Genomic DNA, 21263 nt, shown 5'->3' with positions numbered 1-21263 from the left:
ATGAGCTTTAGGAACTGAACCCTGGTCCTCCACAAGCACAGCAAGCACTGTTGACCAAGGAGCCATCCCACTAGTCACCATTTCATTTTCTTTTTAAATTTATTTTTTATTATGGGGGGGGGGTCCTCTTTCCCTCTCAGCGCCATGAGCAAGAATAGAGAGAGGCCTCCAGGAGACAGAATTCAGTGAATCAGCTCAACTTTATTCCAAAGTATAAAGAATATCTAGGATTGGGGAGCCTGGGGACAAATTTGCATTAGATGGCACGCTCCTGTCATAAGGCTCCTAGCACAAGTCTTAGTTATCATGTGTGCACCAAGGGAGCCTTCTAGCAGAGATCTATGTCAGGGTTCAAGCTAAAGATAAGTCAGGAATCTGGTGTAGAGACAGGCATCTGGTTTAGGTCAGTCCTTCAGGTCCAGGGACAGTCTCTGGATAAGGGCAGGTAGAGGCAGGAAGTTCTGCTGGAGAGAGGGAGCCCTATGCTGCCAAGCTATTGAGACAAGCTGCCAGGCCAAGGGGAGACGGCGACCTCTACTAGTCAGCAGAAATCTTCCAGCATTCTATGGATATGAACATTTGCCTCAATTACGTAAGTGTACCATGAGGACACCTGGTGTCCTGAGAAGCTAGAAGATATTAAATCCCCTGGAACTGGGGTTACAGACGGCTTTGAGCCATCATGTAGGTTCTGGGAACTGAAACCCCCAGGTACTCCGCAAGAGCAGTGAACGCTCTCAATCCTTATGTCACTTCTCCAGCCCTTTCTTTTCACTTTCTTGATGGCATATTGTATATGCAAAGGTTTTTAAGTTTGATGATGAAGTTCAATTTATCTAGCTTGTACTTATGACATTTTTTATCTAGGACATTTCTGCCAAGGTCACAAAGACTTATTCCTTTAAAAAAATTTTCCCTTTTTATAGCTTTACCTCTTATACTCGGGTCTCTGATCCACTTATATAAAGTAGAAGAGAGCTAACTTCATTAATTGGAATGTGGACATTGATACTCCTCTATTCTTCCTTTAAGTTTAAGTTAGTGTTTCTAGGCAAAGTTTTCTACACCAAGAGAAAACAGTTTAGGTAATCTGATGCAAAAAAAAAAAAGGTGTGCATTAGTACTTAAAGGATGACTGGGCCTCACGAATACTGGATAATAATCTAGACTGTTTTCTTCTACATTTTTTTTCCATCCACACCATTTTATCTCTGTGAACCAGACTCTTCCTGTTTCTCCCAATACAAAGCTGGAAATGACTACAGATATGTTTTAAGTCTTTATAATTTCTAATTAAGACTGTCTGTTACTGACTCATAAAAGCCCAGCAAGCTGCAGCCAAAGTCTATTTTCATCCTTGATCCTATTACATGTGGTTAAAAAGAGAAATGGCCGGAAGTAGGACACAAACATCACTGGAGAAAGCATCATAGCACCTGTCAGAGAGACGTGAACTCTCAGAGAAGTAAACTTCCAAGAACTGGGTAGATAATGTCTCTGCTGCAAGCATTCTCTTTGCTTAGAATCTCTTGGAAAACAGACAATGCAAAGAAAACAACGGGGATTCTAGTATAAGAGCAAAAAATTATTATAAAGATCAATTCAGATGTTAGAAAAAATTTAAATATTATTTTTGACAGTTAAATCACCTGAAAGGTATGATTATTAGCAGTAAAGTATTAATCTTTCATAGTCTGATGCTATGTGATTGACTGCTAAAAGTCATAGGCACCGAACCAGAAAGTCCCTTTAAAAATGCTTTAAAATACTGTCTGGTTTAAAGTAGTCTCCAAAAAGGTTTGTGAGATGGCGTGGCCCCCAGTTTGTGGTACTATAAATAGATAATTATATCATCAGGTTGCTGAATTCATCAATGAATTATGGGGTATGAGGAGGGGTTGATAAAAGAATGCAGATCACTGGAGGCAAGTTTTTGAAGAGTACACTTCCTCTTTGGGCTCTTTCTGCTTCCTGGCATGCTCACTGTGACATCAACATAAGATCACCCATAACCTCCTACAGCCACAGTATTTTTCCGTAGTGCAGGTTTATAGTAGGAATGAGCAGACCATGACTAAAAACCTCTGAAAATGTGAGTCAAAATAAAGTCTTCTTTTTATTTTACTTATTCATTCACTGATTGATTCAGGTTTTCTTTTTGAGACAAGGTCTCATGTAGCTCAGGATGGCTTCAAACTCATTTATTTTGGAGCTTGAGCCCAGCCATGAACATCTGATTCTCCCATTTCTGCCTCCTAAATACTGCAACTGTGCTGGGATTAAATGCCCAACCCCCAACCCAAGCTGGAAGTCAAACCTAGGACCTTGTGCATGCTAGGCAAGTACTTTACCACTGAACTCTATTATATATCAACCCCTCCTCCATTAAAATTGTTTCTCACAGCAACCAACAGAAACCTAACTTGAAAATGTTACAGGTAAGAACTATCAGACTCAAAAACAATTTCCCCAAGTTCAGAAGCTGTTAAGTAGCAGAGTTTAGAACACAAACTTTTTGTTAAAACAAATAAGCAAGCCAGGCGATGGTGGCACACGCCTTTAATCCCAGCACTCGGGAGGCAGAGGCAGGCGGATCTCTGTGCGTTCGAGACCAGCCTGGTCTACAAGAGCCACAGAGAAACCCTGTCTCAAAAAACCAAAAAAATAAAAAAAATAAAAAAATAAAATAAGCAGAACTCAACACAAATGATTCTAGCAAACACTAAAGTTCAGTGGCTAATCATCTCAGTAAACTGTTAGAAGTGGAAAAAAGGAAAAACATCATTCATGGTCCCTCTATTTAAATAGATCCTGGCACCTGTTATTCACTGTTATTCCACCCGATACCTCACACACATCTGCCATAAGGAACTTCCCAATACATTCTAGCAAAGTAGTTAGCACATATGTAGTAAGCTTCTAATCTACTACCTCAGCAGAACAAACCAGGAATAGTAGTCTGGACACCAGGCATGGTGGCACAAAGCTATAATCCTAGCATTTAGGAGGCAGAGGCTGGGGCAGAAGGAAGGTGAGTTTGAGGCCAATCTGGGCTACATAGTAAATTCCAGGTAAATCTGAGCCATGCAGCAAGATCCTGTCTCAAAACAGAATACTCACCTGCAACTTTCTTTTCTACTGTTTTTCACCCCAATGGGGCTTATAAATAGCAATAAACTTTGACTCTAAATGCAGGCCTCTGTGAGAGCCAGAGTTATTTTAAGTTTTAATTTCTATGTCATTGAGATCCATTTAAAAAATGCCTCTGAACTACAAGCCCCTTGCCCAAGAACAGACAGTTCCTGAAATGCTAAAGGAAATGCTATCGTTTATGAAGATAACAGGCCACATGTCTTTCACTCCCCTAAACAAGTCTGCTTGACCCATCTGCACTGGATGTGCTTGATCACACGTGGGCAGGAGGTTCACAGGCAGGAAATACATCAGGATGTACGCTTGCCCAAATTGGATGTAGGCTGGAAGTATGTCAGGATGCATGCTTTCTTGCGACTGAGCCTGATGGGAAATACTTAGCTGTTGTAAACACTGATTCGGGGCCATTTCCAGGGAATGTGGGTATAGACCTGGCCAGAGCCCAGCTACTTGGCCAGTATTTAATTAGGCCCTACTTCAAATTTGGCTTTAAACCGTGGTAGTGGTCTTATTTTCGATTGGTAGGATTAACACCTCCAGCTGTGAATTTTACTTAAGCAGTGTGTAATTCCAAAAAATTTCTAAGTATTCCCTAATTAATGGTCTTGGGTAGGAACAAACAGCATAAAGGCAATTTTTTCACAACTCTTTTAAGGATTATGGGTTTATATTGCATGTAAATAACTAAATAATCTCACTGGGAATGTTTTTCACAAATAACAAATTATGCACCTATGCCTTGATAACTGTTAAAACCATCTCCTTAACTAGCAGTGGGTTTATTTGCCTGTACTTACACTTGTAACAGGTCAGATGAAGGAAAGGAACATTAGTTTTAATTCTTAACATAATTCCAAAAATATATTGTCTTCTTATATCCAAATGCTTTCAACTAATAACAATAACAAAAGAAATTAATTTAATTTCTATTGCTAGAAATATTTAAATAATGTAATATTCTTTACAAACCCATACATATTAATATGACTCCAACAGGAATATATTTTGATTCTACTTCTTTAAAAAGATGGGGTTTTTTTGTTTGTTTGTTTGTTTGTTTGTTTAGGGCGAGTTCCAGGGTGGCCTTGAGTACTTGTACGTCTACGATTTCAGGACTGACCACTTTGGTAATAGATAATCAGTCAGGGGACTCATCCTTAGGAAAACTATTTCTCCTGCTTGCAGCATTCTTTAGTTGGCTGTAGTTCTTTGTCTAGGGATTGGACCTTTTTTTGTACATGATGTGATTCTATACACAATACACTAAAGATTCTAAGAGAAAAGTGATCTAATAAATACTTTCAGCAAAGTGGTAGACAATAAAATCAACACAAAAATCAGTAGCCTTCCTATTAAGACACAGCAAACATGGTGAGAAAAAAAGAAACGAATCTCCAACAGATATGACAAGAAGCTAGAAGGAAATCAAGGTTGTTTTAAAAGAGACATTGGGGGCTGGTACACAAAAAAGGCTACATAAGTTTCCATGTAAGAAATTTTGTATGGTATTTTAAAAAAACCTTAGGGGCACCCCTCTGGAAACTCCTCCCACTTCAGGAGTCTTTCTAGCTTGTTTTTATACACATTTGCTCTATTCCAGAGGAAGAAAGAAACAGTAAGAACCACAGCAGAAGCAGCAGCTCAACTTGCTTAGGAGCTATGGAGTAGCAGCCTGCTCAGCAGCCTGGCAGCTGACCCACAGCTCATGAACTTAGCAGGCAGAAAGACAACGGTCAATTTTTTTCAGAAGACAAAATGGTAAAATAAATCCTATTGCTAAATAATCTGTCCCCGTCAGAGTACTTTGTTCATGGTACTGGAAGAATAAATAATCTCCACAAAAGCTCTAAACTGTGGGTTAAGAAAAATGTAAATATGTGTGTGTGTGTGTGTGTGTTTTCCTCCAGTGGTTAGAACAGTTCTGATTTCTTCAGATATGCTGAAATGCCAACATCTGACATAAATTCGGATGTATTTGTTACATTCGAAGATTTACTTAAGACGCATTTCTTAGTGTTTTGGGACAGTGTTATGATAAGAGTTTTCAGTGACTATGAGAAATTATTTCATTTATAAAATGTGACAGCAAGAGTCACTGAAGCTTCTTGGTGGACATAAGACACAACTTCGTAATTAGATGACATTTAGTAATCAATCTGAGCACCTCAAGTCAATGACAACACTGTAACACAAAAGTTATACTATCTAGCTTGAGACATTTTGTATTTTCAAAGTATTCATGGCCAACCTCAAAAAGATGCAGTCCATCTTGGACATCCTCAAGACCCAAACCTCTCATCTAATTCTTTGGTAAATTTCAGAACAGGACCATGGACAAGTAGTTCTACAGGGTGGAAGAAAAAGACCTACTTAAACGGATCAGGAATTGGCGAGACCAGTGCAACAAAATGCCCATATACAATGAATATCTACAAGCCTCAATCCAAACTCAGCCTTTACGGATAGTTATTTAACAGTAGGCGTTCTGTTTTCTGAAGGACATCACTGCTGATCTGCTGAGCCGCTGAGCCAGTGGTTTTCCAGTCCAGGTCAGACTGCACACTAGAGCCCTCGCTGTGGCTTTCCCTGCTCTTTGCATCATTTCAGAATCCAAAGACTCTATTAGCTTTAGAATTCTGAATATAACTGTGTTCCTGAAGGCCAAGGGATGGATGAGAGTAATGTACAGAAGAGGGTATTGATTATAGCAGGCAATATCTAGATACACGTGACCCTCTTTGGTGAAGACGCCACACGATATGGCATGCAGCATACACCTAACATCTTAAAGGGATAATGCCTGAGTTGGCTGAAGGAAATGATGTGTATGGAACTCTGCTGGAGATCTGAGGGAAATTCTGTTCACAGTGTGAGCTTTCAGAGCAGATAAAACCGATGTGAAAATTAATTTGATACCGAAACTTAGCAACTTCATCATAATGTGGTTTCATAAGGTCCTAAAGAAAATATGTATTTGCTTTTCATAGCTTTCTAGAACTTTTTGACATGTGATTTTCTTGAGATCTGTGAAACTGTATATGTTGAAGGGTATTTGTTAATTTTACTTTTTTTCAAGACAGGGTTAGTTTAAGGATACCCTGGGCTACATAAACTTGATCTAGTCTAAAAGAGAAACAGAGCTCACACAAAGGTGATCCCAGCACTTGGGATCCCCTGCCTTTAATCCCTGCACTATGGAGGTGGAGACAGGCATGATATGGCTGGGTGGAGAGAGGAATATAAGGTGGGAGGAGACAAGAGTTCAGTGCAGTCTAAGGACAGGATTGCCCTTTTGGTCTGAGGATTTGATACCTGAGGTAAAAGGTCTCTCTAGTGGCTGGCTGCACTGCTTCTCTGATCTCTCAGTTTTCACCCCTAATATCTGATTCTAGGTTTTTATTATTAAGAACAATTAGAATTTGTATTACATGTATCTATATAAAGTTATTAGAATGATATCTGACTATTTTGGTGACATGCAGATCACAAGTAATGACTCAGAGTATGCCAGTGTCAATTAAACATAGCAATTAAGACATCTATATAATTATTTTTGCTATATTATCTAACTAAATACTCATTGACCAGTAAAACAAGCCTTCCAACAGATGGTTTAGCAAGACTTGAGGACTCCTTCAAGGACCACAAGTCAGAAAACCTACTCTAGAAAACACAGACATATTTCATTTTGTTTACTTTAAATGAAGCCTAAAAATTTTTATGAGGCTGCCTTTACTAGAACCTGTGTAAAATAACTCATGATTCTAATAGAAATAGAAAAATTACTCTGATCTTGAAATAATCCCTTAGGTAGGCTAGACAGAGCTAAGCATTCTGGAGTTTGTGGTCTAGTGCTGTGTGTTTGGATTTAGTGTGAAAACAGTTATTACAACGAAATAGAAGGAATGTCTCCTTGCCAAGCTAGTTCTTAGAATGTCAAACAACAAACAGCTTCCACCTTGGCAATCATAGGGTAGCATTAAAGGCGTTCATAAGAAGATGTGGGCGTGTGGTGTGCCAAAGAAAGCACTGCATGTTACTAACATATGAGAGCTCAAGGCAGGTCAGACTTTCTGTTTGTCTTTAAACAAGCCACTGTAAACACCAAGTTCAACAGTTGCATTTTAAGTATGATCATTTAACACATTCAAATGGTTACGCTGGAAGTAGTTTCTTCCTGTTTTATAAAGGCTGAATTTTACTTAAACCAGTTATCTGATTTTTTTTTTAACACTTTAAAAGTAAAAAATGTGTGAGGGCCATTGAGCAGGCTCAGTGAATAAAGTGTTTGGTATAGAAGTCTTATGACCAGAGTTCAAGATAGGAGAGAACAGACTCCCCAAAGTTGCCCTCTGACCTCTACATGTGCACTATGCTATATATGTGGCACACTTCATATGCACACACACATACACATGCACAAAATGAATTATTAAAAAGGTGAAAAGTATACAGTTGTTAATTTATTAATGTCATAGAAGTATCTTAATTCTCATGAGGAAAAATGAATTTATTAAAAAATCTAGCAGACTTTGTAATTTAAATTAAGATAAAATTTTGTTGAAAAAAATTTAAAAAGAAAACTGAGCTGGTGATACGATTCAGCAGTTCAGAATACTTACTGCTTTATCAGGGTTGGTATTCCAGCATCCCTATCAGGCAGATGTGGAGTTAAACCTATTTCTCCAGCTTCAAAGGACCTGATGCCTGCTTCTAGGTATCCGTATCCACCCCCTGCCCCCCCACACACGTGGGCATAAAGAAAATAAACTTTAAATAAAAAGAAAAATAACAAATGCTGGCAAAGATATGGACAAAAACGAACCTTTATACATTCCTGGTGGGTAAACTAGTATAGTCACTATTAAAATCAGCATACAGGTTTCTCAAAAACCTAAAAATAGATCTCCCATATGACCAGACATAGTAACCCTAGGGATTTAGCCAAAGAACTCATATCAATACATCACAGAGATAATTTTATATCAATGCTAATTACAACACTACTCAAAATAGCTAAGTTACATAGAACCAACCTTGGTTAAAAAAAAATGTGCTATACATAAAATGGTTACCCAATCACAAAAGGACAGTCCTGAAAACATATACACAAGTACCATTATACAGACCGAGCAAGATGAATATAGATGTGTGTGTATATGTGTGTATCTGTGTGTGTGAATGTAACAACATTGAAGAAAAAGGCTATTTATTTGAAAAAGAACAAGGAGGCATTTATGGGAAGGTTTGGAGGTAGGATTTGAAAGAGAAAAGGATGTAATTATATTATGACCTAAAAAAAAAAAGAAAAAATTAAACTTGCAATATCTAAAAAAAAAGAAAGTGTGGTGTATTTATACAATGGAATTGTTTTTCAGCATAAAGATAATGGAGTCATATCCTTTATAGCAAATGGATGCAACTAGAGAAAATGAATTAAGTCAACATCAGAAAGACAAATAAATATATTTCTTTTCTTTGGTTCCTAAACTTTACATTGACACAGAATAAAATCATGTGCACGGTGTATGAAAGCACAAGTAAAGCTGCCTATGGAATAACGGGGGCAGCACTGAGAACAGGACAAAGGTGTGAGGGCAGGAACACTTCAGTATGTGTGTAACACTGCACTACACAAGGAAGGAATATGCGCATTGATAATAAAATATAAATAAAAGGCAAAAGGAATTTAAATTCAGATCAGGGCAAAGTATTAACTGTTCCTAAGCATTTGTATGTAGGCACATCAAGAACCACAGGTTTTGCCGGGTATGGTGGCACGGTTTTTAATTCCAGCACCCAGGAAGGAGAGGCTGGCAGATCTCTGGAGTTCAAGGCCAGCCTGACCTGTATATCAAATTCCAGGACTGCTGGGGCTAAGTAAAGAAAAGATATCCTGTTTCAAACAAAACAAACGAGTAAACAAATCACAAGTTTCACAGAAGAAACCATCAAATTCTAATTTTTTTTTTTTTGGTTTTTCAAGACAGGGTTTCTCTGTGCCACTGGAGTCTGTCCTGGAACTAGCTCTTGTAGACCAGGCTGGCCTAGAACTCACGGAGATCCACCTGTCTCTGCCTCCCAAGTGCTGGGATTAAAGGTGTGTACCACCATTGCCAGCTCAATTCTAATTCTTACTGCTATATTTTTTTAAGAACTAGAAGCAGGGCTGTCCAGGTTTCAAACGAACCATTCTGAGTTCCATTAAAAAAAGAAAAGAAAAAAAAGTGTTGTCTATGGCATGAAAAAATATGTATGCATGCTAAATTGTGGAGGAAAGTAAAAACTGTATTTTTCAAACATATGTACCCATTCTAAACACACAAAGAAGGTTTTCTGAAACATTTTAGCTACTTCTCACATGTACAAATCATTTTAATTACAGGAAAGTAGAAATATCAAGCATATATTTAAAGATTATACTGAGTTTCAACAGAACTAGAGAAAAATCCCACATAGTCATACATAAATCTTTTGTTATAAACTGACAAGTACTCAGGGCTTCAAAGTATAAAACCATCTAAAAATTATGCCAAACCCAATTCACACATAATAGTCTAAATAAAAAAAAAAAAATCCCAGGACCAGGCATGATGGGCATATCTTTATTCCTAGCATTCAGGAAGCAGAATTCCAGGCAACCTAGTCTATATAGCAAGTTCCAGGTCAGCCAGGGTTACATAGCAAAACCTTGTCTTTAAAAAAAAAAAAAATCCTAGATCAAAAGTTGATAGTGATTTTTCTATCTTTCAAAGTAAGCAGCAAAAAAGAACCAGTTGGTAGAGCATGCGACTCTTAATCTCAGGGTTGTGGGTTCGTGACCCACGTTGGGTGCCATTCTGTTGTAGGGAGCTGCGGGCTGCATTCCTGTCACCCAGCTCTTGGCCGCCTGGCTAGCTTATGCCCCGAAATAACAACACACAAACTCTATTCTTTTAAACACTGCCTGGCCCATTATATCTAGCCTCTTCTAGGCTAATTCTCACATACTAATTTAGCCCATTTCTAATAATCTGTGTAGTACCACTAGGTGCGCTTATCGGGAAAGATTCAGCATGTCTGACCTGGTGGCTGGCTGCATTGCGTCTGGCTCTGAGAGGAGCTGCCCTGCATCTGAGCTCACTTCTTCTTCCTCCCAGCATTCTGTTCTGTTTACTCCACCCACCTATGTTCTAACCTATGAGGGCCAAGCAGTTTCTTTATTAATTAACCAATGACCTTCCTCCATCATCCACAGATTTTAACAAATGTAGATAGTGTGTTTCCAGGACAGAGGAGGTCATAATCAAATACACATAAAGTACTACATAGTTCAGAGTATAAAAATACAGAAAGTATAGGGAACAAAAAATGTACAACAATTGCTATATCACACTGTTGGTCAAGGAAGAGCTCAGTGCTAAGATTAGAGTGGTATTCTACCAGAGACAGCATTCTCAAGTTGTCCTATAATGGCAAAATCTGGTTATCAACCTCAATTAGAATAACAACCACTGCCCTAACTAAACTTGCTGCCAATCTATACCTAAGTACATGCCATCAAAATTCTCATTGCTGCTTACAGTTGTCATTCCACATGCAACTCAAGTTTATATAATCTTTTTGTTATAGTTCAGAATTGAAATGATCCCCAAAGGTGCATGGTGGTTTGTGACTTGTAACTGTTAAGATGGTGGTAAGGCCTCTAGCTGGATTACTGAAGGCTCACCCTTGAAGGAACTTCATAGGGCCTCTACAACATCCTGTCTTGCTTCTTCTTCTAAAATGTACTTTATCTTCATACGTTTTGTTTGAATTTATGTATGTGTACTATATGCATGCCTGGTGCCTGGAGGCCAGAAGGGGCACTGGATCCCGTGGCCTGGAGTTACCAATGGCTGTGAGTCACCACGTAGGAGCTGGGAACCAAAGCTGAGTCCTCAGCAGGAACAAGCGCTTTTAAGCACTAAGCCATCGCTCCAGCCCAGTTTGCTTCTTGACTTCTGTGAGGGAAGCTGATTCTTCTGCCAATGCTCACAACACAGTATTGTCTTGTCAGAGGCCCAAGAGCAACGGGACAATGATCAAGGGCTGAAATACCCAAAACTATAAACCAAAAATAAACCTTTCATATGAATAGATCATCTTAGATATTCTGTCAAAGATAGAAAACCAAAAGAAAGACAGACAGACAGACAGACAGACAACCAAATCTCACATTTAACTTTTTTAATCCTTTTCAATTCAAGAAAGGCTTATATGCAAGACCATAAAAAAAGGCAAGCAATTTATTCTTACATCTTTTGAAGAACCTGGGACATCACCACCCCATTCGTTAAATCTTCCACAGTCTGGCATGGTGTATCCACATTAAAGGTCTGGATCTGAAGGAAGAAAAGATCCAATGGTTAACTATATTAAGATTTCTTAGGGTTTGTGTGGGTGTGTCTGTGTTGTGCATGCACATGTGTGTATGATTATTTCATAATGAGATAAAAATTTTAATAATCATAATTTTCCCCATATAAGCAAAAGAGAAACTGTAGTAGATACTGGCCAACTTCTCATCACACTACTCACAGACGACGGTCCAAAAAAATGATGGTGACTTCAGCCCCTCTAACAGTGATGACTGACTCAAGCCTAATAAGGGCCAAAACAGTATGGACCAATGTGCATGTGTGAGTGCTGGTGTGTGTCACAGTATCATGTGGCAGTCAGAGGACGACTTGTGGGAGATGGTTTTCTCCTTCTGCCAGGGGGTCCACAGACTGAATGCAGATCATAAGGCTTGGTAACAGACACCTTTATTGACTGAGCCATCTCATCACCCAGAAATAAGTCTTAAGGGTTATGTAATGGACAACAGAAGACAGAGAGGAAGGATTCAAAGAACTAAGTATTTGAGATAAATTTGATAAATTTTAACCACTGAACTTAAAAATGTCAGATCTCCTATTATAAAGAATATTTTTTAAGCCTAGTCAGGTTGAGACTTCTGATACTCAAAGGCAAAAATATTTTTATATGGATACAGAATTCACATTTATCATCATTAGGTTGGATACTCAATTCATTCCCATTTCAAATATATACTGAATCACAACTAACTTTGTACTGATTAAGAGAAATTTAAGAAATGAATCCAAGAAGGGCCTACGGGCACACACCTATAATTCTAGGACTTGGAAAGTAGAGGCAGAAATTCAGGGGATCAAGGCCACCTGAGACCAAAAAAGAAATACAGCCAACAGTTATCAGCCACTGACAAACCCAGGTTTAAAAGGAAGTAAGTCAATGAGGATAAACAGATGAAGAACATCCTGATACAGATCTTTTAATTTGGTGGAAATATTGTGGGATGTATGGACACAGATTTCAATTGAGAATATATGTTGTAGGAATGAAAAGAAGCCTCATATAGATAGGTGGAAATTATGGGAAGGAAGGAAAAGAAGGGTATATAAAACACATGAAGAACTAAAGAAAGAAGGATCATTAGGCAAGATTCGATAAGCCACATCTGTAATTATCTTAAGAGTAATGGTAGTTTGTAAGAAAATGATTTGAAGCAAGAAAGTGAGACCCAAACTGTACAAACCAAACTGATGTAATATGAAGGAAATGCTGGAGGGAAAGAAGCAGGAAAGCCTGCTGTGGCATTCCTTTAACACTGATGAGGCTAAACTAGAGAGCAACAACAGAAATACTGAGATAACACCCAGGTGAGCACCCTTCTTTTTATTTATTGGGTTAGGGAAAAAATTGCCAAGTTAAATGAATATTCATTTTTAAATTTTTTAAAATACACATTGCTATACAAGCCAGAAGCAGTAAATTGCAATTAAAAATGGGTATATCTATCTGCTTCTCTGTACCATACTATCCATAATGTCGGGGTCTCCTGTAGCCCAGGCTATCCTTCATTATGTATCAGGTCATGGTGACCTTGAGCTCCTGATTCTCCTGCCTCTACTCCCAAGTGCTGAGAGAACTATTAACAGTGCAGTAATAACTTCCTATTTTATATAGGGCAGGAGTCATTCAGATAAAGATGGTTATGGCAGCAGAAGCAGAGGGATTTGTCACTACTTATAGGAAGCAGTTTTTAGTCAGACAAAATTTTGGGAAATAAGAAGGTCCTAACTTAAAATACATACAGAGTTTGGATTTTAAAAAAGTTAGCAAATAAGCCAAGCATGGCAGCATACACTTTTAGTTCCAGTTACTGAGGAGGGTGACGCAAGAGGGTTGATTCCAAGTTCAATGCCAGCCCTGAAATATAGTGAGAATCCATGGGAGAGGATGACCAGAAAATGAGTAACAGGAACAAATGAACCAAGTAACATCTCAGGTCTGATTTTAAACTTTATTCCACCTGCAGCTGCCTCCACGCTGGTACATAAAAAAAAAAAAAAAAAAAAAAAAAAAAAAAAAAAAAATACCTATTTTAATTTTCTAGGTGCTAAATTAATGGTCCATTTAAAAGCTATCTCTTTTTGTAGGTTTATACATGGAAAAAAAAGAGATGAAACAGTGACAATCACATATTACATCTTAATTACTTGGTACAACATCTCAAAATAAGGGGCTTACTGATTAAGTTCAGTGAACACTGCTTGGAATGTCATGAATCAATTCCAATCCTTAATTTTACTACTAATTTATCATATAACCTGGGATATTTTACCTAATCTCTTAATATCAGTTTTTTCCATATAAAGATTGGGGGTGGGTGGGACAATTCTGTATTCTGTCAATTATGTTTTAAATAAACGCTGATTGGTCAGTAGCCAGGCGGGACAACCAGACAGGAAGTAGAGGCAGGGCAAGGAGAACAGGAGTATTCTGGGAAGAAGGAAGTCCATTCCTCCACAGTCCTGTCCAGACACCGAAGAAGCAGTATGTGACCTGCCCCACTGAAAAAGGTACTGAGCCATGTGGCTAACATAGGTAAGAATAATGGGTTAATGTAAGTTATAAGTGTTAACAAAAAGCCTGAGCAAATGGGCCAAGCAGTGTTTTAATGAATAGTTTCTGTGTGATTATTTCGGGGCTAAGCTAGCCGGGCGGCCGGGGCCACAAGCAGGCCCTTATGTTATAGGGGGGGTATTTATATTAGCAGTTTCCAAGTCTAGGTGTACATGATAGTCATCTGTGTAGTAATATTTTATGTTTTAACAAATAAAGCTTGCCTGATGATCAGAGTGCAGAGCTAAGCCACTAGAGGCAGACAGTGGGTACACATACATTTAATCCCAGGACTTGGGATCTCTGTTAGTTAAGGCCACGCTGGGCTACAAAACATTCAATCAGTTTAAGGAAAACATAGTTCACGCAAAGGTGATCCCAGCACTTGGGAATCCCATGCTTTCAACCCCAGCACTAAGGAGGTGGAGACAGGAGTGATATGGCTGGGCTGAAAGAGGAATATAAGATGGGGGGGGGGACAAGAGCTAGTGCAGTCTGAGGTTTGTTGGAGAAAGATGGAGTCTGGAGATGCAGTCTGAGGACAGGATCACTCCTTAAAAGAACTCTCTAGTTCTGGCCTCTCTGCTTCTCTGATCTTTTCTATATCTTACTCTACGTTTTATTATTAAAATCAACTAGAATCCGTGCTACACACCTGGGAAGTTTTCATTTTGGAAACACATTTCTTAGCTCCACCAAATGAATCCTGTATGATGTGTTTAGAAAGCTAGAATTTCTTCTCTCTTTTTCTGTCATTCCCCCACTGTGTGTGTGTGTGTGTGTGCACGTGCACACAAATGTTGCTGGAGGATTGAACCTTGCAAATGCTAGGTATAGCTCTACTACTGAGCTATATCTCTACATCTTTTCAAATTCTGAGATTTCTCTTTCTTTTTTTACCTCTCTCTCTCTCTCTTTCCTTCTCCACCCCTACCTCTCTCTAGGAGTGTTTTGCACGCTTGTATGTGTACTGTGTGCATGCAGTGCCCTCAGAGGCCATCATATCTCCTAGAACTGGAATTACAGACAACTGTAAACCACCATGTAGGTGCTGGAAATTGAACCTAGGTCCTCTGCAAGAACAGTCAGTGCTCCTAACTGCTGAACCATCTCTCCTATCCTCTTTTAAATGTCTGAAACAGAATCTTGCCAATAGCCTTGAACTAACTCTGCAGTTTCTACAAACTGTCAATTTGTAATTCTCCAGGAGCTGTGATTACAGCTCTGTGCAAACAAGTTAATCTCTGTTAATCTATTTTAACAAATGCATCAAATAATTCTTATGTACCTGGGCATTAGTTTTAGCATCTGGAACCCTCTAAAGTACTACCAAGGTTAAGGAATGAACGTAAGCTCTTATCCATCCTACCCCAGGCTGGGAATGGAACTCAGAGTCTTGTCCATGCAAGGAAAGTGTTCTAGTACTGAGTCAACATTCCTACTCAGGGTTACAAAATCGCTCCTGATCAATCAGAAGAAACAATTCAATAAAACAAATAGGTTTTTTTTTTAATTTTTATTTTTTTATTTATTTGAGACAGAGTTTCATGTATCTGAGGCTGGCCTGGAACTCACTATTGAAGACAACGATGACCTTAAACTCTCCAATCCTCCTGCCTCCGCTTCCTGATTGGGAGAATTAGAAATGGACTGCTGAGATTAAGGGCGTGCACCACCACCACACCTGGTTACACACTGCTAACCCAAGCTTTGTGCAAGTACTCCACAAACTGGGCTACATGCTCAGTCCAAAGGAAGGAATTCTAAAGAAAGAGTACTTTGACAGACTATGTGTACCCACCCCAGGACTCAGAGCTAAATTTTCACTGTGATTTTTAAGATGGAGCTTCTAAATAATTGTTTTCTGTTTTAGCCCTTCAGGCACATAGGTACTTAGGAGAGCTTGAGAATGTTCCCCTCTGCTCTTAGAACTGACAGAGATCTCAACTAAGAAATAAACTTACCATTCTATCAGGTCTGAGTTGCGACATTTCAGGATAGTAATACAGTAAAACTGAAAGATAACTGCACTGAACTGTGTTAAAGCACAAATTCTATCTGAAGAGCCACAACCTTTCTTGTAATTTCAAGAAGCTCTGAGAACACATTCCACCCTCCTCCCTCAAAAGCATCGGAAGAGTAAAGCATGAGATCATGTGGAATCAGCAACTTTAGGCAGTGGTTCTTTCCAGGATGGATTTTTTGCTCCCTAAGAGAATCTGGAATAGTGACGTAAGTACTGTTATTTCATAATCAGCAATGCCTCTATTAAATACCCTAAAATGCACACAACAGTGCCCCTAACAATTAGTCCAAAAGACCAAACAGCCGTGAGCTTAAAACCTGCTCTAGCAAAATGGTTCTCAAATGTTGTCTTGAGGTTCCTAACTACACATCACCCAGGACTGTAACAGAAATGCAAATTTCAGATCCTGTCTCAGACCTAGAAACTCTGGCCCCAGGGCCTAATAAACTAGTTTGATAAAGGTTCCAGGTGATGCTGATCAGTGATAATGTAGGAGAACCACGGCAGGAGCCAGCAATGTGCTACTCAGACTTTTCCCAGAAAAACCTTTGTACACCAGAAATGTCTTTATTCTCCCATTAGAGGATCAAATTTGTTGGTAGGATGGAGTTAGACAAAGGTGGGAAAACAGAATGGGAGGGATTCTAAATGTTAGTTGCATTTCATAGGCTCCCAAACAAGTAATGTGAAGATAAGGACATCTAAAGACTGAGGCGTGTCACAGAAGTGAACCACAACTATGGTTCTTTTCCCATTAGTCTGATGTCATTATCTGATTGTATTCTAGATTCTTTCTTTTTAAATATGTTTTAAGACTAAGTATAAGTCTGCAACTGTTTTGCCTGAATGTATGTATGTGCACCACAAGCATGCCTGGTGCCTGTGGAGGTCAGAAGAAGTTATCGGATCCCCTGAACCAGGGCTGTGGATGGTTGTGAACCCACTGTGTGGGTTCTAGGAAACAAATCAGGGTCCTCTGCCAGCACAACAAATGCTCGTAACTGTGGAGCTCTCTCTCCAATCCCTCTAGATTCTTTCTTGCGTTCAGGTTTCTTGGGTAACTGACCGGAATTATATAACTCAGGTGTACAGTACACACACAAGGACCCAGGTTTAATATTCAGCACCGTAAAACAAACAAATTAAGACCAGGGAGACTGAAATCTTTTCATCCTGATTCATGCAGAGTCAAGAAGCTGGGCTTGGGCAGTACCAGATTTGGTTCCCCAATTTAAGCTGCTAGTCATGGGGAATCCCACGGGTCCATAAAACAATACAGGTTACTGTCACTGCCCTTGGTTACCCACCAGAACTTGGAAGTAAGACCCTATTGCTAGAGACACTACATTCTTTTTTTTTTTTTTTTTTTCGAGACAGGGTTTCTCCGTAGCTTTTGGTTCCTGTCCTGGAACTAGCTCTTGTAGACCAGGCTGGCCTCGAACTCACAGAGATCCGCCTGCCTCTGCCTCCCCAGTGCTGGGATTAAAGGCGTGCGCCACCACCACCTGGCGAGACACTACATTCTTGAGCCACAGGTTGTGGAGAAATCAAACTGGTGTTGACCTTGAAGCTTATTCCCTACTGGCTAGTTCTCAGAGTGCTGGATGGTGCTATACGGGCTGCTGGGAGAGAAAAACAACCAACAGTCTTATCCAGCTGTGAACCCTGCAAGTTACAATGACAAACAGACTGGCAGAAATATGCCCACTGGTGCAACAGTGGCATCAGTGTTAAGGGACTAAGCAATCACTTACTGGACACAAGGGTCACTCCACAAACCAGAATTCATGCTTTGTGTTGTTAACTGGGACAAGAACACGTGGTTGTGTAGGTCACAGACTCTAGGAGAGAACTTACTATTATTTTGCCAAACGGACATAGTGTCTGCCTTCTAAACACTTATCTTTACACCCGTTGAATAGTGCAGCTCTTAACCCGCATCGGAGAAGCTTACTTCTGTAGTAGGGGGCAATTAATGTGGAGACTCACAACTAATCAAGAGTGCAGAGAATAGAAACTGGAGTGTTCCACCCTAAATGGCACATCTGTGTCACAGTCACAGTCCCTCTCCTAAGACTCAAGAGATCATTGCGGGGGGAGGGGGCAGAAAGACTCTAGATCAGAATTTGTGGAGAACTGCGGCAAAAAAAAAAAAAAAAAAGTGCTTTCTGGATATGACAGGGATGGCACACTTAAGGCTCTACAATGGCTATGCTGTGGCTGTATGCCCAAGACCTGCACAAGATCAAGTTGGCCAAAATTCTAAATGAATGAGAAGAGGTCATGCTTCTGAGAAGCTACTGGCAGTGCATAGCTGCTGGAGGAGGAAGGGTCAGTCTGTTTCCTCAGGGTGCAGAGCCTAGGTTGTCACGCTCCAGTAGATGATCCTGTATCCATATATATAACACTAAATGGATTCAATAGGTTAAAAAAGAAAAAAAAACAGTCTATGAGCTTGGGAGGGACAAGTGGTGGTGCAATACAGAGCTGGGGGGAGGAGTAAATCTGATCAAACCCAAATAATAAGAACTGACTCTTCTAAATTATTCAATGCCTTCCACGAAAGGGATATGATACATCTGTGTGCACACTCCCACACACAGAAATACTAAAAATTTAAAACATAAAATTATTATTGGTAAAAACAAGCAAAGGCTACTGAAACGGTTCAGTGGGTGAGGGTGCTTACCACAGCAGTCTTCTGACTTGCAACCTGAGTTTGTTACTTGGAAAAACATGGAAGGGGACCGACTCCAAAAGTTGACTCCTGACCTCCATATGCACGTGGTGGCAACTGTGCCTATATTCACACATCACAATCACACACATGATAATAGAGCTTCAGGTTCAGAGGGTAGGAAAAGGAGATAAGCGGTAAATTATAAACTGACTACGTATAAAACATTTTCCATCTTTTTCATGCCAGAAGATGGTGGCACAGGCCTTTAATCCCAGTAATTGGGAGGCAGAGGCAGGCAGATCTTTGTGAGTTTGAGGACAGCCTGGTCTACAGTGCAAGTTCTAGGAGAGCAGGAGCTACAAAATGAAACCCTGTCCTACCCCAAACCGAACCCAAACACTTTCCGTCTTTCGAGTCTTCCTGGTTTAAATAGCAAGCTGAAAGTTGGCTGAGGTTTAGGTGAGTGTACAACCTATCACCATCCTCTACCTGGAGCACAGCAGCGACGCTTATCTTCCTGTTTGAAGTTAGAACTTAGAGCATGTTAACTATGCACTATTACAAACATCCTGAAATTGCAAGAATGCTCTAACATCAAACCAAATCGTAGAACTCTGCATTGTATAGTCTATGTTCCAAAGGACAAAACTGGATTCATGACATACCCAGACTATAAAAAACTCCAAGCTGGGTGTAGTGACGCAGGCTTATAATCCTAGTACTCAGGAGGCTGAGGCAGGAAGATTGCTGCAAATTCAAGATCATATAGTTCGAGGCCAAAATGGGCTACACAGCAAGATCCTACCTCCAACACATGCACATCTTTAGGCTCTCCCTTAATTACATTTATGACAACCAACCTAAGTCAACAGTTCCCAAACTCCTCAGCAGTGTCCCTGCACAAAACGGGACAGCTGACTTCCAGAGATCGGACCCTCTAACCCATGACACTGTTCAACAGAATTTCTTTCGATATTTGCACTTTACCTTTAAAATGAATAAATGCGGAGGTGAAGAGCACAGTACTAGAGCCTTCACTTAGTACGCAGGAGGGCCAATCACCACCAGCTCCCCCAATAACAAATTAACACTCGCCATAGTAACCTCTGTCAATAGATCTGTGTTCTTCTAAAAAGGACAGTTAATCTGTTTTAGCCATAAGTAACACGAATGTTCTCAGTGGGATACTTGGTTTATCCCATGGCTCTGCATATGCCTGTACCCACTTCCAACCAGCTTACGCAAAACAGAAACAAACACGGGTTAACCGCCCAGCTATTGAAAAGAGCCGCTTAAGCCATGACTGACTATTGACATTAAAATCCAAAGTATTTACTTTAAAATTCGATAACCTTAACCCTTATCAATTCCAAATTAGAATCTCACGTTGCTTTTTAAAAATGTGTTTCAGTCCCATTACTAATCTCTAAATCTCCTCCCCCGGCTTAAAATTGTTTATCCTCGATCCCTTTTATAAGTAGCATCACATCGTTTACTTTCTAACAGTCAAAAATGCATCTCGCATTTCAAATGTTCTGCCTCTGGGTGATTCTTCATGTTCTGTCTACCCACCCTCTAATGTACTATTTTCCAATGGGCAGGGCTTCATCCCCAAGGGGCTGCGCTCTGTCCTGGCTGAACGCTACAACAAAGGCGAGCAGCATCATAACCAGGGGTCCCGAGTGCCTCTACCGGGCGCCCAGGCAGAACCAACGCTTTGGATCACTGGGAGCTCGAGAGCGAAGCGCCAGCGTCTCAGCACGGCAAACAGTCCTAATTACAGTGTCGCCTGCACCCCATCATTAGCCCCCACCGGGCAGGTTTCCTCTCGGACAGCAGCCAACAGCTCGGGCCGGACAAGTTCCTCCTGGACCCTGGGCCCAGCTTGCCCGAGCCCGGCCGCTCCCTGCTGACCCTGACCCGGCCGCGGCTGTAGACGCGGCCCGCACCGGCTCCTCAGCTCCGCCCGTCCCAAGCCCCGGATGTGACGGCAGGTCGCCCTGGGCGCTCGCCCCTCGGGACGAGGACCGGTGTCCCTGGGGGGGAAAGGTTGAGGAGTTTTCCCACCGGCCCGCTGGCCCCAGCACGTACCCAAGTGAGCAGGCTCTCGCACAGCTCCACCCGCTCCACAGACTCCACGTTAAACATCTTCCTGAGGTGGCCGCAGCGCCTCCCCGACCAACCAGAAGCCGCGGCCGTTCAGCTCGGCTTTGAGTCCGAAAGGTCGGGCAGCCGACCGGCGTCTAGCGAACCTTCTCTTCCGTCCGGCCGCTCCCGAGGCGCGGACGCTGGCAGGAGCTCCGCACTGTCACCGGCCCCTCCTTCCCGTGCTCGGGGACGCGCGCGCGCTCCCTGCGCGCCCCCGGCGCCGCCCGCCCACGCCCTCCTGCGCGAGCGCCGCCTCGCGCGAGCCGAAGCCCGAGCGCCACTGCGCACGCTCGCTCCGCCCCGCCC

The 21263-nt window shown here is 40.9% G+C and overlaps 1 protein-coding gene across 1 annotated transcript in view; it reads right to left on the bottom strand.

Moving 5' to 3' along the window:
- Positions 1 to 21159, bottom strand: part of Hook3 (hook microtubule tethering protein 3) — an 85657-nt gene extending 64498 nt beyond the window's left edge. Inside the window, exons 1-2 of the mRNA XM_057752394.1 lie at positions 20901 to 21159; positions 11431 to 11516 (exon numbers count right to left, since the gene is read on the bottom strand). Coding sequence (XP_057608377.1) covers positions 11431 to 11516; positions 20901 to 20957 — 143 coding nt within the window. The 5' untranslated portion in view covers positions 20958 to 21159. The remainder of the gene's footprint in view (positions 1 to 11430; positions 11517 to 20900) is intronic.
- Between the last annotated feature and the right edge of the window lie 104 nt (positions 21160 to 21263).

This window comes from Chionomys nivalis, chromosome 20 (genome assembly GCF_950005125.1).
Source record: "Chionomys nivalis chromosome 20, mChiNiv1.1, whole genome shotgun sequence".
Taxonomy (NCBI): Eukaryota; Metazoa; Chordata; class Mammalia; order Rodentia; family Cricetidae; genus Chionomys; species Chionomys nivalis.
Note: the sequence above shows the minus strand (reverse complement) of the source record. Positions and strands in the feature narration are given on the sequence as shown.